The sequence below is a fragment of the Pleuronectes platessa genome, chromosome 17, assembly GCF_947347685.1.
Source record: "Pleuronectes platessa chromosome 17, fPlePla1.1, whole genome shotgun sequence".
Taxonomy (NCBI): Eukaryota; Metazoa; Chordata; class Actinopteri; order Pleuronectiformes; family Pleuronectidae; genus Pleuronectes; species Pleuronectes platessa.
The window spans coordinates 14,946,967-14,960,798 of record NC_070642.1 but is presented as its reverse complement, the minus strand read 5'-3'; the positions used below and the strand labels follow the sequence as shown (position 1 = coordinate 14,960,798).

At 43.2% G+C, this 13,832-nt stretch overlaps 1 protein-coding gene across 9 annotated transcripts in view; it reads right to left on the bottom strand.

Moving 5' to 3' along the window:
* nhsl1b (NHS-like 1b) overlaps positions 1-13,832 on the bottom strand; it is a 93,636-nt gene that overhangs the window by 32,814 nt on the left and 46,990 nt on the right. Inside the window, exon 1 of one of the 9 annotated variants that reach the window (XM_053445367.1) lies at positions 13,368-13,597. The exons of the other annotated variants lie outside the window; for them this stretch is intronic. Coding sequence (XP_053301342.1) covers positions 13,368-13,383 — 16 coding nt within the window. The 5' untranslated portion in view covers positions 13,384-13,597. Of the gene's footprint in view, positions 1-13,367; positions 13,598-13,832 lie in introns of those variants that run through there. 9 annotated transcript variants of the gene reach the window in all.

The following is a 13,832-nucleotide window of genomic DNA, read 5'->3' as shown; positions in this document are numbered from 1 at the left end:
TTCAGAGTAAAATTGTTGTCAGGCCAAGCTCCCCTGTGGTTTTACAAGCAAATGAAACGGCAGTAGCTTGATTTCCTTAGCAATTCCCTTCTTTTCACTAACCCTAATCCGTCTTCACATTTAGAGGCGAATAGAGAGGTTGCCATGGTGAGGATAACTCATTAATGAGACAGATTTAAAGAGGCTCTTAAAAGCACTTTCTCTCCTCTCCCTCCCTCCTCTCTGTCCTTTTATAATCAGTCTCTATGGGGGTACGGGAGCGTTTTCAGAGGCTCGGCTTTGGCTTAATGGAAACTCCAGCTGATTTGTACATAAAGGGGCCTGTGGCTGAGGAGCAGGCGACTTGGGCCTGAGTACAAGGTGGAGGAGTAATGAGGGATTGTGCCTGATAAAAAAAGATGGAGTGGGAAAAAGTTTGAAGGTGTAGAAAGAAGTGTCCTGATCAGGTGAAAAGTTTAATTTTTATCTTAATTCATATATTCAGTTTGTTTGGAAAAGAGCGGTGCACATTATTGGAGGCTTATTGGACATGGAAATAAATGTAAAATAATATAATACCATTTTAAAAAAATCAATTACAACATTTATCAACAAAATAAATACTACCTAAATACCAGACATGATTGAATGTAACATTAAAGGGTTCAGTTCAACTATTTTTATTATCATGTTCTCTCTCGACTGTTTTCTGATTGTTGTTAATGTGTAAAAAACTTGGAGCATGATTTCCCAGAGGTCAGAATGATTATTTTACTGAACCTCAGCAGAAACCAAACAAATCAATACTTCATTTTCTTTCTCTATGTTGTCTTTGGGTGGCAGTAGATTATTTTTTACAGTTTAGTAAAGCAGAGGTCAGGAATGTGACTTTGTGCAGACGGGGAGCAGACTGGTCAGCGGGACACACACGACCAGAAACCTCAGAGGACCAGACTTAAAGCAGCATGAGGTGGAAAAAAGCTCCTTGTAATAACAGAGCTCATTAGAGAAATGAGCTGTGACTGAGGCTGGCGCAGCCATGAAGCGCTCAAACGTACTTATCCTGCACTACAGCACAATTAGATCTTTCAATTAGATTGACTCACTCGCAACAAGCCCACTGTTGAACCGAATTCGGGGTAAAAAAGAGGCCAAAAGCTGTTTCTGTGGAGCAAACACAGGCCAGACCAATAACATTTGTTTTCTCAATCTGTTTGCGTTTTGAGAATTTTCCAGACAAACTTTTCCTCTCAGCAAGCTCTGTTTTTCCATTTATGTTTCAGCTTATCACGAGTGTTTTTTTGATACAATGGAAGAAACTGACGTGTTTTTGTCATGTGTGTTTTATGCAGTTGCCAATGAAACAAAAAGATGTGTCACTTGACTGTCAGCTCAGATATGAGATCAAAGAGAGAACGTGAAGGAAGCACACACACAAACACAGGTTTAGGCAGTTATCCTTATCAGGACTTTGCATAGACTTCCTTTCATTGTGAATAGCCTAACCAAAACTGGATTCCTAAACTTAACCAGGACCTCAATTTTTTGTTTTGCCTCAGTACGACCAAGTTTTGGTCTCCTTAAGGTCTCCTTAAGGTCTGCTGGTCCTAGTCAGTGTTTAACCTTTCAATGGGCCTAAAAAGGTAACACAAATGAGTACACACACACACACACACACACACACACACACACACACACACACACAAACCTTAATTATATTTTTCTTGTTCTCCCAGTATGAGAGCCACACCATGCAGTACATGAAACTAACCACCAGGAGGCTCTCTATGTCAACAGGAACCCACTGCACACATTTAGATTCTAATGGAGTGAGTGAAGGACAAAAGAAAAACATAAAATGTATAAGATTAGAAAGAAACCAGAAGTATAATAATGTTTTTTTTTATTTTGGTATGTGTGGGTAAGACAAGTTTATTATTAAACGGACCAATCCTCTCTCAGCTCCTTGCATCTCTCTCCTCTGTCACATTTAGAAAAAGGGAAGATAAATGTCTCCATAGATTCCAGTGATTATCTGGCTCTTTTGTCCTTAAGTGACAATCAAACCACTAAATAAAACTCAATTGTACACATATGGGGCTCGGAGGCTCTATTACACCTGATCCCTCCAGAAATAAACACTGCTCCCTCTGAATACCCCCCACCCCCCTTCTCCTCCTCCTCCTTCATCGCTTCTAGTCTCCCAAATGAAAAGCCAGCTGTGCCCAGACCCACTCTATTAATCTGACCACATTATCTGTTACAACAATTTTGTCAAGCAAACGACACACTCGTGGTGAAAGATAAAACCACGTCCCTGGAACATACGAATACAAGCTAGAGCTTCCTACTGCAACCACTGTGTGACATCTGGCCTGATTTATATGACAAAATTTAGATTTAACTGGACTGAAAGCTTCTGGTTTTTATTTTTTCTAATATTTAAACTTAGTCTGACGAATATGGTATTCTATGGGGTAAAAAAATAAACCCAGACTTCCTTGGCTTATGGAAAACCTATCAAACAGAGAATTAAAAAGAAATGTGAGAATTGTAAGTAAGTTCTTGAATATAGTTTTGTGCTTTACTTATACAAGCAGCAGTAGCTTTGTCTGTGATGAACAGAAGAATAAGACGCCTAACAACATAGACAAGGTTTTTGCAGGTTAGCTTAAAATGCCCGCTAACATATTTAGGACCTACCTGAATATATTTAAGACTGTATTACGCAACACATTTAAGACTTTAAAAAGTAAAATTCGGTTTTAGAGTTTAGAAAACCTTCTAAAGTAGATGATTTGCAACACACTTAGTGGATGACTGGTGCAGCAAAACCAGCAAGTTTACCAGATAAATGTTCTGAGGTAAGACAATAAATGGATAGCAGCTATGGACAAAGAAAAAACGTGACAGCAACACAAACTCTAACACAGCCATAGAGGTATAAACACATTAGACACACATGCAGGCGCACAACTCCACACAACTCGATTAGCCTTCAATATTTGTCAGTGACGGCTTCATTAGCCTTTGGTCACACATGATGGAAGAGCACCTGTTCAGCCAATCACAAACCATCCATTACCTTTTAGGCCTCTAACAAGCTGAGCAGTCTCCGTCTGTTAGACACAGAGAAAGCTATTACCCACCAAATATAACCCTTCACCTCTTATTTTGTATCCAAATGAATGTCTACAGGGATGTGGAAGACTGCACTGCCGCCGCTTGTATATTCAAACAAGCAGACATGCACTTATTCACACACACACAAACCAGGTTGAGGATTTAATCAATGAAAACAGGGATCAAGAGGGAGACAGAGATGGAGATTGAGTCGGACAGAGTGGCTTTGAAGGAAAACACAGACTTAACCCATTTTACAGTTGAGTGAGCCTAACCAACCACTGACCCCCTGTTCACAAAAGTGAGTGTGTGTGTGCATGTGTGTGGGGGAAATGCTCTTCTTTTCTCCATCTCATTAAGCTGTGTGTCGTGCTTTTTACTCCATTGTCCTTCTACAGGGGGTTTCATGCACATTCAGGACTAAGTATGCACTTGTCTTTACTCATCTGTGTTCGAGTGTGTGAGTGAAGGTGGAGGCCACCAAGGGGCCACTAACGAATCTCTTTTTAATGGGGTTCCACCTCGGCCAAATTCCGTTAATCAAAGAGGAGACCAACACTGTCCTGAACTTAAATCCAGAATTTATAGAAATGGGGCAGATATTTGGAATAACTTGGAACAACTCTTGTTTGGTTGTTTTCTGTCTCAAAACTTTTTGAAGATGACATTAACAGATTTTAGCGATAGGACTTTGGCTTCAGCTGCGTAAGATGGCATCATTTGTATCCAGGATATTTTTAGCTTGATCTCTGAAGAGTGGAAGGACCTGGAGACGTGTAGTTAATCTTTACATACAGTAAAGTCTACGGGGAGAACAACCAATAGCCAAGCATGTGAGGGCATTGGCAACACAAACTCAGATCCGCTTAAATTAACTGGATCTGAAAACAGAACACTGGTTAGCTCCACCTTCAACTGACCAGATTTCTCTGAGGGAAACGTTATATTTGTGTCTGAATCAGAAATGGTAACAAAGAGCTGAAGCCTACCCTCCTCCCCTATTCCCACTGCAAATTATATTACCCTAACTGGTTTTCAGCAGTGCTTCCTCACATAAATGCAACCAATCCATTTCATTTGGTCTCATCTAGTTACTCTACAGGCCTGTCCTCCATCAGGTGCTGCTCCCTGGGGAGCCATTGGCACTGACAGGTCGATAACCGGACCTGCCTTGCCACAAAAGGATTACTGGGGGATCTGGTGGAACAGCTGCTCCACCTCTAAACTGATATAAACTAAAAGAAGGATGGCAGAAGAAGCCAAGGGACACAAAGGTGATGCCATTTCAATTCTACTAAAATAAATTTAAATCCGATTTATTCAGACAAGTCTAGAATCAGGTAGAAAAGGGTACAGCAAGCATTCAGGAAGATGGAAACAAATATACTTAAATGAAGTATTAGCAAAACTCGATTCTGTGCATGTTTGTGTGTATGAGGGTCGTCTGATCATCAGTGCATGAACACAGAGTGACAGGGAGGTTGATTCAACCTACAGAGCCCAGACAATGCTGCACCCATGGCGGCGACATCTTGAGCTGTCACGGCACGTTAGCCAAAGCAGGCGTGAGGACAGGCCATGCTCGTCTGGCAGAGTATTGTTCAACTAAATGGACGGGAGTAAGGGATTGGGTTTTAGATAAGCATACATGCAGAAGGACATTAGCAGTTAGTAGATAAGTGGATGGATAGACGGTGAGGCAAATTGGGTTAATAAAAGTAAACAAAAGTTAGAAAAGTTGTTTTACTGGGAAGGCCCTGCTCTTCTTTTTAGCTTAATTCAAATTTAACATTGCTCTTTGTATTCATACATCTCCGGAAGTATAACGGTCACTAATATGTCAAAATAACTGTATAAAAAGGAAAGTAGCAGAATTTCTTTCAGCCACACTTTTATCCTTCAGCTCTCTCTCTCATCTCCCTGATGGCTCCATTATGTAGTGGCAGAGGTGAAAGTGGGTCACCTCTACAACCCCAGCGGTGTCAGTTCCATCACCCCCATACTGTCAGCTCTGTCACACTTCCCTGCAGGCCTGGCCCATCACCTCCAGCTGCTAGCTATTGTGTCTCGTTCCCAAGGGTGACCATCTTCAGGATATTCTACTGTCCCTAGAGAGAATAAATATTCTCGGTGCAAGCATGCATATACACATACACAATCGCATCATGCCGACACAAGAGACTATTCTGATGATATGTGCAAGTAATATGAGCAAGAGTGGATGAATGTTTGCCCATGCAAAGGTCTTTAAAAATGCATATAAGAGAGGAGAAACGACCTAGAATGGCATAGAGTAGAGCACATATACCTCTGTCAAGGCCCAACTGTCTTTTTAAATTCAAATCAAGCTGCACCCAAATTTAATGGGTTCTTCCCTGACCTATACTGCATCCTTACACCAAGTTTTGTGGTAATCCTTTGAGTTGCCTACAAACCAACCCACCGACAAATGGACAGGAGTGAAAACATAATTGTGCCATAAACATAAGTCAGTCATACGTAGCTTGTTATTGTGATATATTTAGGAATTAGTGGCAGTATTCATGAAAGCGTTTCTCTGATGGTCATCCTGTTCCTGCCTTCAGGACCCTCTACCAATCCACCAAAGGCCGAAGGTCACAGAGGTCACAAAGCCCCAATCTGCATTTGATGCAGCATGGGACACCCAGCAAAATACACACACAGACACGTACATTGGCACACACAATGACAGACGGCACAGATCACCTGAATTACAAGGGGGATTGAAATCACCTAATAAGAAGAGACAAAGCCAGGCTTGAGAAAAGCCTCAACTGCTAGTGCTGTGGCTCTCTGGCACTGTGACATACAGCATGTCATTATTTCCCACAAACTGTTCCGGTGACTTAAGCACACTCTGCAGGATCCTTTCCCAGCCAAATCAAATAACACAAACATTACTGCAGCAAATCAGCATTGTGGTGTCATGTTAAGGCCCTATAAGTCTTACTAAGAGGCTCCTGGAGACCACTACCTGGGAAGTCATGCTCTAAAGTTGTGGGCAGGATCCCAGTGATCAAACCGTCTATGAGCTCCTATCTTGTAATTAAAGAAATGCTGTCAAATCTAGAGCTAAATCTAAAGATGCTCAAAACTAAGCTTATTTGTACAAACACCAAAACTCTGACCAAACAAAGTCAATGGCAGAGAATCTGTTCTACTCTCTAGTCTGTACCTTTTCCATCCTGGTAGTTTTGCGTTTTCCCAGGTGAGCATTTGGTGTTGGGTCCAAGCAGGGGTTTGGGTGTCCACAGAGAGTCCGGCTTCTGGTGCACCTTTGACACCGACAGCAGGCGTTTGCGCAGGCAGCCCTCTGTCCTCGCGGACCTGGGGCCGGCGAAGGCCTCGGAATGGAGGGTGTTCCCCATCTTGTTGGCGGGCTTAAAGGAGCACAGAGTTCTCTTCTCGCTGGGGGGGTCCACATAGCAGGCGCTGTGCCAGCAGCTGACCACCGGCCCCGAGGAGAGGCAGTGCACATATGTGATCATCACCGCCTAAGACCTAACCCCCCTACACCCACCACCCACCCTTGCCTGCTCTATCCAGGATCCAACTCCTCCTCTTTCTTGAACAGCCCTCTCCCTCTCTCTGGACCCTCCACTTGAGGTGATGGGGTGCCTGTGAAGGGTTTGTGTGTAGGAGACCTCCCCCCTTGCTCCCGAACCCTCAAAAGGCGTCCCCCTCTCTGCAGGAAGATAGGACAAGGGTTTGCAACCCACGGGGGACAGAATCCCCCTCCGTCTCCTCCTCCTGTTTTTGTCCTTACTCTCCCACTCTCAGGGGATCCTATTGACTTGCATTAATTTGCCTGACAAAGGGAGGCTATGCACAGTGTTAGATTACAAGATTTAAATCCAGAACAAATATTCCAAAGAACTATTCCAGCATAAGGCTATTATCTTGCGTATAACTATTCTGCATGGCGGTTTGTTGGCTCTCTGGTGGACACCCTGGCAGCTTGTCAAAACGAGACCCGAGACTGACCACAAGAAATTTCAAGAATACTCCAAAGATGCAAAAATAAGGTTGAAAAAACAAAGGGCAGTGCCTTATTGGAAATACCTGTGGTCAAAGCATGTTTTTGTCCTTTGAAATGACCCAGAAGAAACCACCACAAATTGTGCAAAATAAGATCCCCAAAAAAAGTCAAGAAACAATCCTGCCTTTAAAAGAATGCATGCACTTAGATGGAGAGGGCCTTGTTTGGTAAAATAGAGGTGAGAAACATCAGTCAAGAAGTCAGCATCAGATAGCATCCTTCTTCATCTTCCTCCCTCAGGCAAAACAGAACAGTGAAATTGTCCACATGGCCTCTCCCCCTCAACTCCTCCTCCCTCTCTCTCCTGCTCCTCAACGCTGCCGCTCTAATCCGTAAACCCAGATTATCCAGCCTCCAGCCCCTTGCCTCTCATTGTGGCCGACACAAACACACGCACGCGAAAAACACAGATGGACACCAGGTTGCAGATAATTAACTACATCACCACCAGTGCTCAGATGTGTGGAAGTTCAAGACGACTTGGCGCGTGGTGTGTGTCAGCTGGTTAACTCGGATGACGCAAACTGAAGTGTGAAGAAAGCATGTGGACCAAATATCAGACTACCGCCTTCGGGTTCGTCCCCGGCCTGATTGGTGTTCTAGAGCGCAGAAACATATGCACCCTAATGCTTTGAAGCAGGCAAATCACAAGCAGCAGAGACACGTTTTAACACAGCTTTGATGAATTTCGTTGGCGTTAAAGCTGCAGCGGAGAGCAGAGCAGGGCACAGATGGGACGAGAGGTAATACCTGATCGTCAACATAGAAAGATGTAAGCACAGCGGACACCAGATAAAAAAAGATAAGAGGCGTATAAAGAGATACACAGATTAGAGAACATCATGAGAGTTGTCACAGGCGGTAAAAACCTGCCAGGTGAGCACTATACTCAAATCTGCTGGGATGTGAAGTTGATTGACTTTATTGGTATGCTCAGTTTAAAAGGCTACAAGACAAGTAGAGGGGAAGATGGGACAAAACTCAAGGTACATAAAGCTCAGCCTCCAGATGGAAATTAATGCATTCAATTCAATAAAAGAGGCAGTAAAGCATTATAAGAATTTAATAGTTACAATAAAGTACTTAAATACTAAAGGAAATGTCTCCATCTGGTGGTTGCTAACACCTGCAACATGGAATCACACTACAGCACTCTAGATTTGAACTCAAAGTACGATCATAAATCTATTGCCGTTTTTTTAAAGCCGGAGCAGATAGCCAGGGGCAGAAAACAAGCCAATACCGATGGTTATCATTTCCACAACCCGGCAAATCAGCAAATACACAATCTGATTACAAAACCAAAACCACTGCACAGCACACACACCCACACACAAAACATAAAACCACTGCACAGCACAGCACACACACCCACAGAACATAATAGACAAACCACTCTATACACATATATACACACACACACACACACACACACACACACACACACACACATTAAACCCTGTGCGGACACACATAGTCAAAAGATTCTGATTGTGGCCTCAATTGAACCTAAAACTGTTGTTGCCCCTTTATGCAGAGACACAGTGGGACATCCAGTTCACACAGAAATCTACAGTCATGTAGAGCTAAATGCATAATAGCACCATGACATCACAACGGGGGGGGGGGGGCCTTTTACAATGACACACACGTACAAACATACATTATTGGCAGGTACGCGTTTGTGGTGGTGACAGTCATGCGTGAGTGTATACTCTCAGACTCCACTGTGTATGGGTTTGTGCGCGTGTGTCAAGGATTGTGAGGAGGGGGAAGCTGCAGCGGAAGGCTTTGGGAGAGGGACAATGGTAACCATAGTTATGCGTAGGTCTGAATGGAGTGTGAGGAGCACCTGCATGCTGAGTTAGTCCTCTGCCTCGGGAAGTCATCTACGGATCCACAGGGAGTCGGCCATTGTCTTCGCACAACAAAACTTTTTCCAGCTTTATCCTCGGAAACATTGTGGCTTAAAACTCTCCTACGAAAGAAACTTTGCTTCCTGATAGAACTACAGCGAGACCCCATTTGTTCGTTTGAGGCATCTTTCTACACTTTCCAAGTCAGCCACTGTTTTCGAAGCTCTTCTCAGAGAACAACAGTTTCACTGGAGTCCTGACAGGGTCCACTCACAGGTTACTAGAAGTTCACCACCTAATGTTTACCTATCGAGAGCAGCAATCTCCTCGACTTCTGGGAGAGTCGGACAAGTTTACAGAGGTCAACATCTCACCCAGGGTTCCCTCTCAAAGTCTAATTCACGAGTCTGTATAGTTGACTAATGCAACAATAGACATAACAAGGGTAAAGTGAGTTACACATACTAAGGCTATTTAAACCCTGAGCTGCAAGTATGATCCCAAAGCATCTGGATTCCCACCTTGTGGCTGGCTGCTCTATAGGTCACCCTGCCTCCTCCATGTTAGCATATGGGACATGAGCCAAACTTAAAAATCGATGAACACATTGAACAGGCTATGATATAGACATACAAATATGACACAATGATTAAAGTTTGATGTCGAATTAAATTCCAAGTTAAGGTGTTTTTAGAAGCGAGCTACAGATTCTGTCTGCATTTCAACACCGTTCTTCTGTCCTTGCCGCTCCTCTGGAGATAAGCAGCCTGCCACAACGGGTGTGAGAACATCCATCAACACCGCTACCCACAAGGCCAGAGGGCAGGTAGTGGGTCAGCCTCAGGTCAAGAGGTCACGCAGCACAGGTGCACTGCTTATTGAAGGACCATCCTTTAACACGTTTAAATAGATTAACAAGGGAGGACTTGAACAGGCTGTACTTTAGTTCTGCAAATAAATGCATCTGTGATTGTGATTTTACTTACGCGAAAATATATTCTACACATGTAAACTGCAGGTTATGGAATGTTTACTTTCATGAAAGTTACTAAGGTTACAAACAGATTTTGCTGCATTAATAATATAAATAAATGATCTTGATTTAAAATTGTTATAATAACCCCCTCATCCCTTTTTGTTCACGGCTGTGCTGCACTATACAAAGTTCTGTGGGATCTGATGTCTAGGTTTGGGCGGTAAGAATTCAAAGTGAAATGCCATGACGGAGTTGAAGTTAAATATAGGTTTAGACATAAGGCTATATGGGTCACTGCCCCATAACACGGCTGCCGAAGAGAAAAAAACACCCGAGCTCCTGCTGCGATCCAAAGAAATTCTCACACACACACAGACACACACACAGATGCTTATAAACATGTTCACTCTGTCTTTCAAATAAAAGAAGAAATAGATCCTTAAAACTGGTGGAGATATTAAGAAATTCATATTATGTTGCATAGTATCATGCTGATTTGAAAGGTTTCGAGAGGATTGGATGAACTGACTTGAAAATATATTAACATTTTGTTAAAGTACTACCTAACTTTGTTCCAGGGCTGCAGCAACATTCTTGAAAATTCTTGATTACGTTTAAACTATTCCTTGTTAAACCAATTAATAGAGCGCTAAACAAAGTGTCATCAAAATGTGAAAAATTAAGGTTTAAAATAGGATTAAAGAAGAAATTCTCACAATAGAGAATCTGGAACCAGCGAATGTCAATAAATCTATAAAAAGAGGTTTCTGATGATCGACCAAAGTTGTTTCTAGACATAAACTCAGAGAAATGCCAGAATAATTGGTTCCGGACAATTTGTGGAGTTCTTCACATCAACAGAAACATTTCCAGAACACTCAGGCGAGGAATGGCGGTAGAGCATGAAGGAGGTGGTACACGTTTTTGTTTCCAGCACATCAACACCAATGTCAGCTCCGATCGCCAAAAGCTCTCAAATCCCATTGTCTTTAAAAAGCGACTGCTTATCTGGAAACTTTCATAAAAATCTCCAGTCTGAAAGCAGCATAATTGTTCCAAATAAACTATGTTAATTATATCACAAACTAATGGATACAGTAAAATAGTTTATATGCTTTAGAATACGCCCTGACTGAATTAGACTAAACTTACTCAAGCTGTGCTTCTTCATCAGAGCATCTGGCTGGATTTACACATCTGCGCTTCCACCACAACCAAAGCATCTGAAGCTCACACATCCGAGTGAACTGCAATCAGAGTGGGAACATTGGTTCCACCAACCAAAGACATGTTTTTACAGACTGGACATGGTCTGAGTTGTCCTCAACTGACCTAACAACACGGTCGAACGAATCCTCAGCAGTGTTGGAGTCTGACAGAGCTTACAACCGCTTGACATGGACAGAAAATGTTGCATCTATCTGCCACTGCAGGAAACCTCCAATTTGACAGTGAATGATGTTTCCAAAACCCACTCCAACTAATCCCTATACTCATTCCCTTCCTATGTCTGCTGCCTGGGAGGGAGAGGGGCTCAAGTGCAGAAATAACTTATGTAACATACCGAAAGCCGCGCCAAGTGATCTGGCTGACTCGCGAAAAAGGCTTATATTAAAATGCAAGGCTTTACTCTGTGTTGGGCGCGTGGGGGGGTGGTGAAAGCAGATGAGAATCCAGCTCTGGCCACGGCTGGATGCGAAGAACACACACTGAAAATGTGTCCCATCTGCCTTAAGAGTTTTGGCAACCGCAACCGAGAGCGGGTTTGAATCATAACATAAGCAGTTACTGTTACTGGCAACCAATATGGAGTAATCTACTGGTGGGATCACAGTTTTTAATGTAATGCAGGGTATTTGGGTCAGTTTGCTGTGTCTCTTGAAGCCGAGTCAAAATGTTGAGAAAATCGGAGTATGGCAACTTTTTACACTTGTCCACATCAAGTGAAATGCTACCACACAGTTAGATGTTTGGATTCTAAAGGACAGAACGTTAAAATGTCAAACCTGGCGACCGTGTATTGGAATGGTAAATTACTTAATCTGACAACTCTGAATTCCCTTCCAACACAATTCCCACATCTGTTTCCCTCCATATTACTCCGAGTCCGAGCAGAGCCACAGTACGGAAACTGTGCAACTGACAACACAAATGACTGCATACAGCTGGCAAACTGGAATATAGCCAGACATAGCTGCAGTGTTTAGTTTATATTGCCTCATTTGTTGAAGCCATGAATCTACAAGAGACAGACGGAGATAATGCTCTGCTGTCCCAATAAGAACGATTTCCTCATTTCTGAGATTAAAGCTATTTGGATGATTTATTAAGTTGCAGCCGGGCAACATCTCTTTCTTCATTTCACTGCAGGCGGAACCCGGAGATCTCACAAAATGTATTCAACTTGAAATCACATTTTTCCAGATCTTTGGTCACATCTTTTCAAGATAGTTATTGACATTTAAACTACACATTTCCTTTTCTAATAGTATCATCCACATTCTGTGTAAAGAACCATTTACGTTTTAAGTGTGATCCAAGATATGTGAGGATTCTAAATTATGCTTTTTCATCAGTGCATTAATGAGCATAAACCTAATGTCCGTATGTTTTCTGGTCAGCTTTGTTTCCATTCTTCATCTGAAGCTGAGGTTGGAGTGACGTCAGTGTTTAAAACAAAGAGCAAAAAACAAAGAGGCGGCTTGAGTCAGATGCGGACACTACACAGCACAGCTCTGACCAAAAGTTTCAGACCAGACAAAAATGCAAAATGCAGCTGCCAGTAAAAGAGAAACCGGTTTTCCCGTTATCTCACTTTTCACTGGTCAGTCGAGTAGTGGCCAACACATGGCCCCACTCTGCAGGACGGCAGCCCTGCAACTGCTGCTTCGCCAGCTGTTACTGCGGACAAGGCACACACCGACACACCGACAAACACATCACTCATCTCCGCAAAAATACACTCTCCAGTTCGATGAAAGCCAATTCAAAGCTGCATTTGAGGGTTTCAACACAGGGACCTCTTGAGGTTTCCCCCAAAGCCAGAGAACAACTGGAAAGAGGAGTGATTAAAAAAGTTAAGAGCGAAAAAGAAAAGGAGAGCAGGGATAAAAGTCAGTGAACATAACTGAGCCGGAGACAGAAAGAAGGAACAAAAGAAGAAATGATTAAAGAGTGAAAAAAGGAGGGTTCTCCTTCAATAAAGGAAAACACATGAGGACGGATATTAGGGGAAGCCGCTGTGACAGAGATTACTTTCAGCACAGAGAGAAGAGATGGAGTTCAACTTTTCTTTGTCTCACAAAGTCTGGAGGAAAAGTCACACACACCAGTACGCACGCACACACACACACACACTCACATACACACTTACCTTTCAGACAGAACATTTCTCTTTCCTCACTTTCCCATTTATCCACAGGAAACAAACACAGGTATCTTCTTTCTTGCCGTTTCCTCTCTTTCTTTCCCTTCCTTCCCTCTCCCCCACTCCCTCCCTCTCTATGCCGCTTGGTCAAAGCGTTCACACATGGACACACACATCCTGACACATACACTCCTCTCTCCCGCTGCCTCTCTCGCCATCTCCCTCCCTCGCAGTCCTCCCTCGTCCACACACACACATGCCGCGAGTGGCAGGTAGCCAACTTCTACACTGCAGGAAACTGCCTTGCGACCCCCCCCTCCAATCTGCTTCCCCTCTCTCTCTCTCCCTGCATCTCTGAATATCTCTCTACAACGCTAAACCCCCACCCATCTCTCCGCCCCATCAGTGTTTAGAGGTGGAGAGCCAGACTTAAACTCTTAAATCTGCTGTCACTCTCAAGCCCCTTGACTG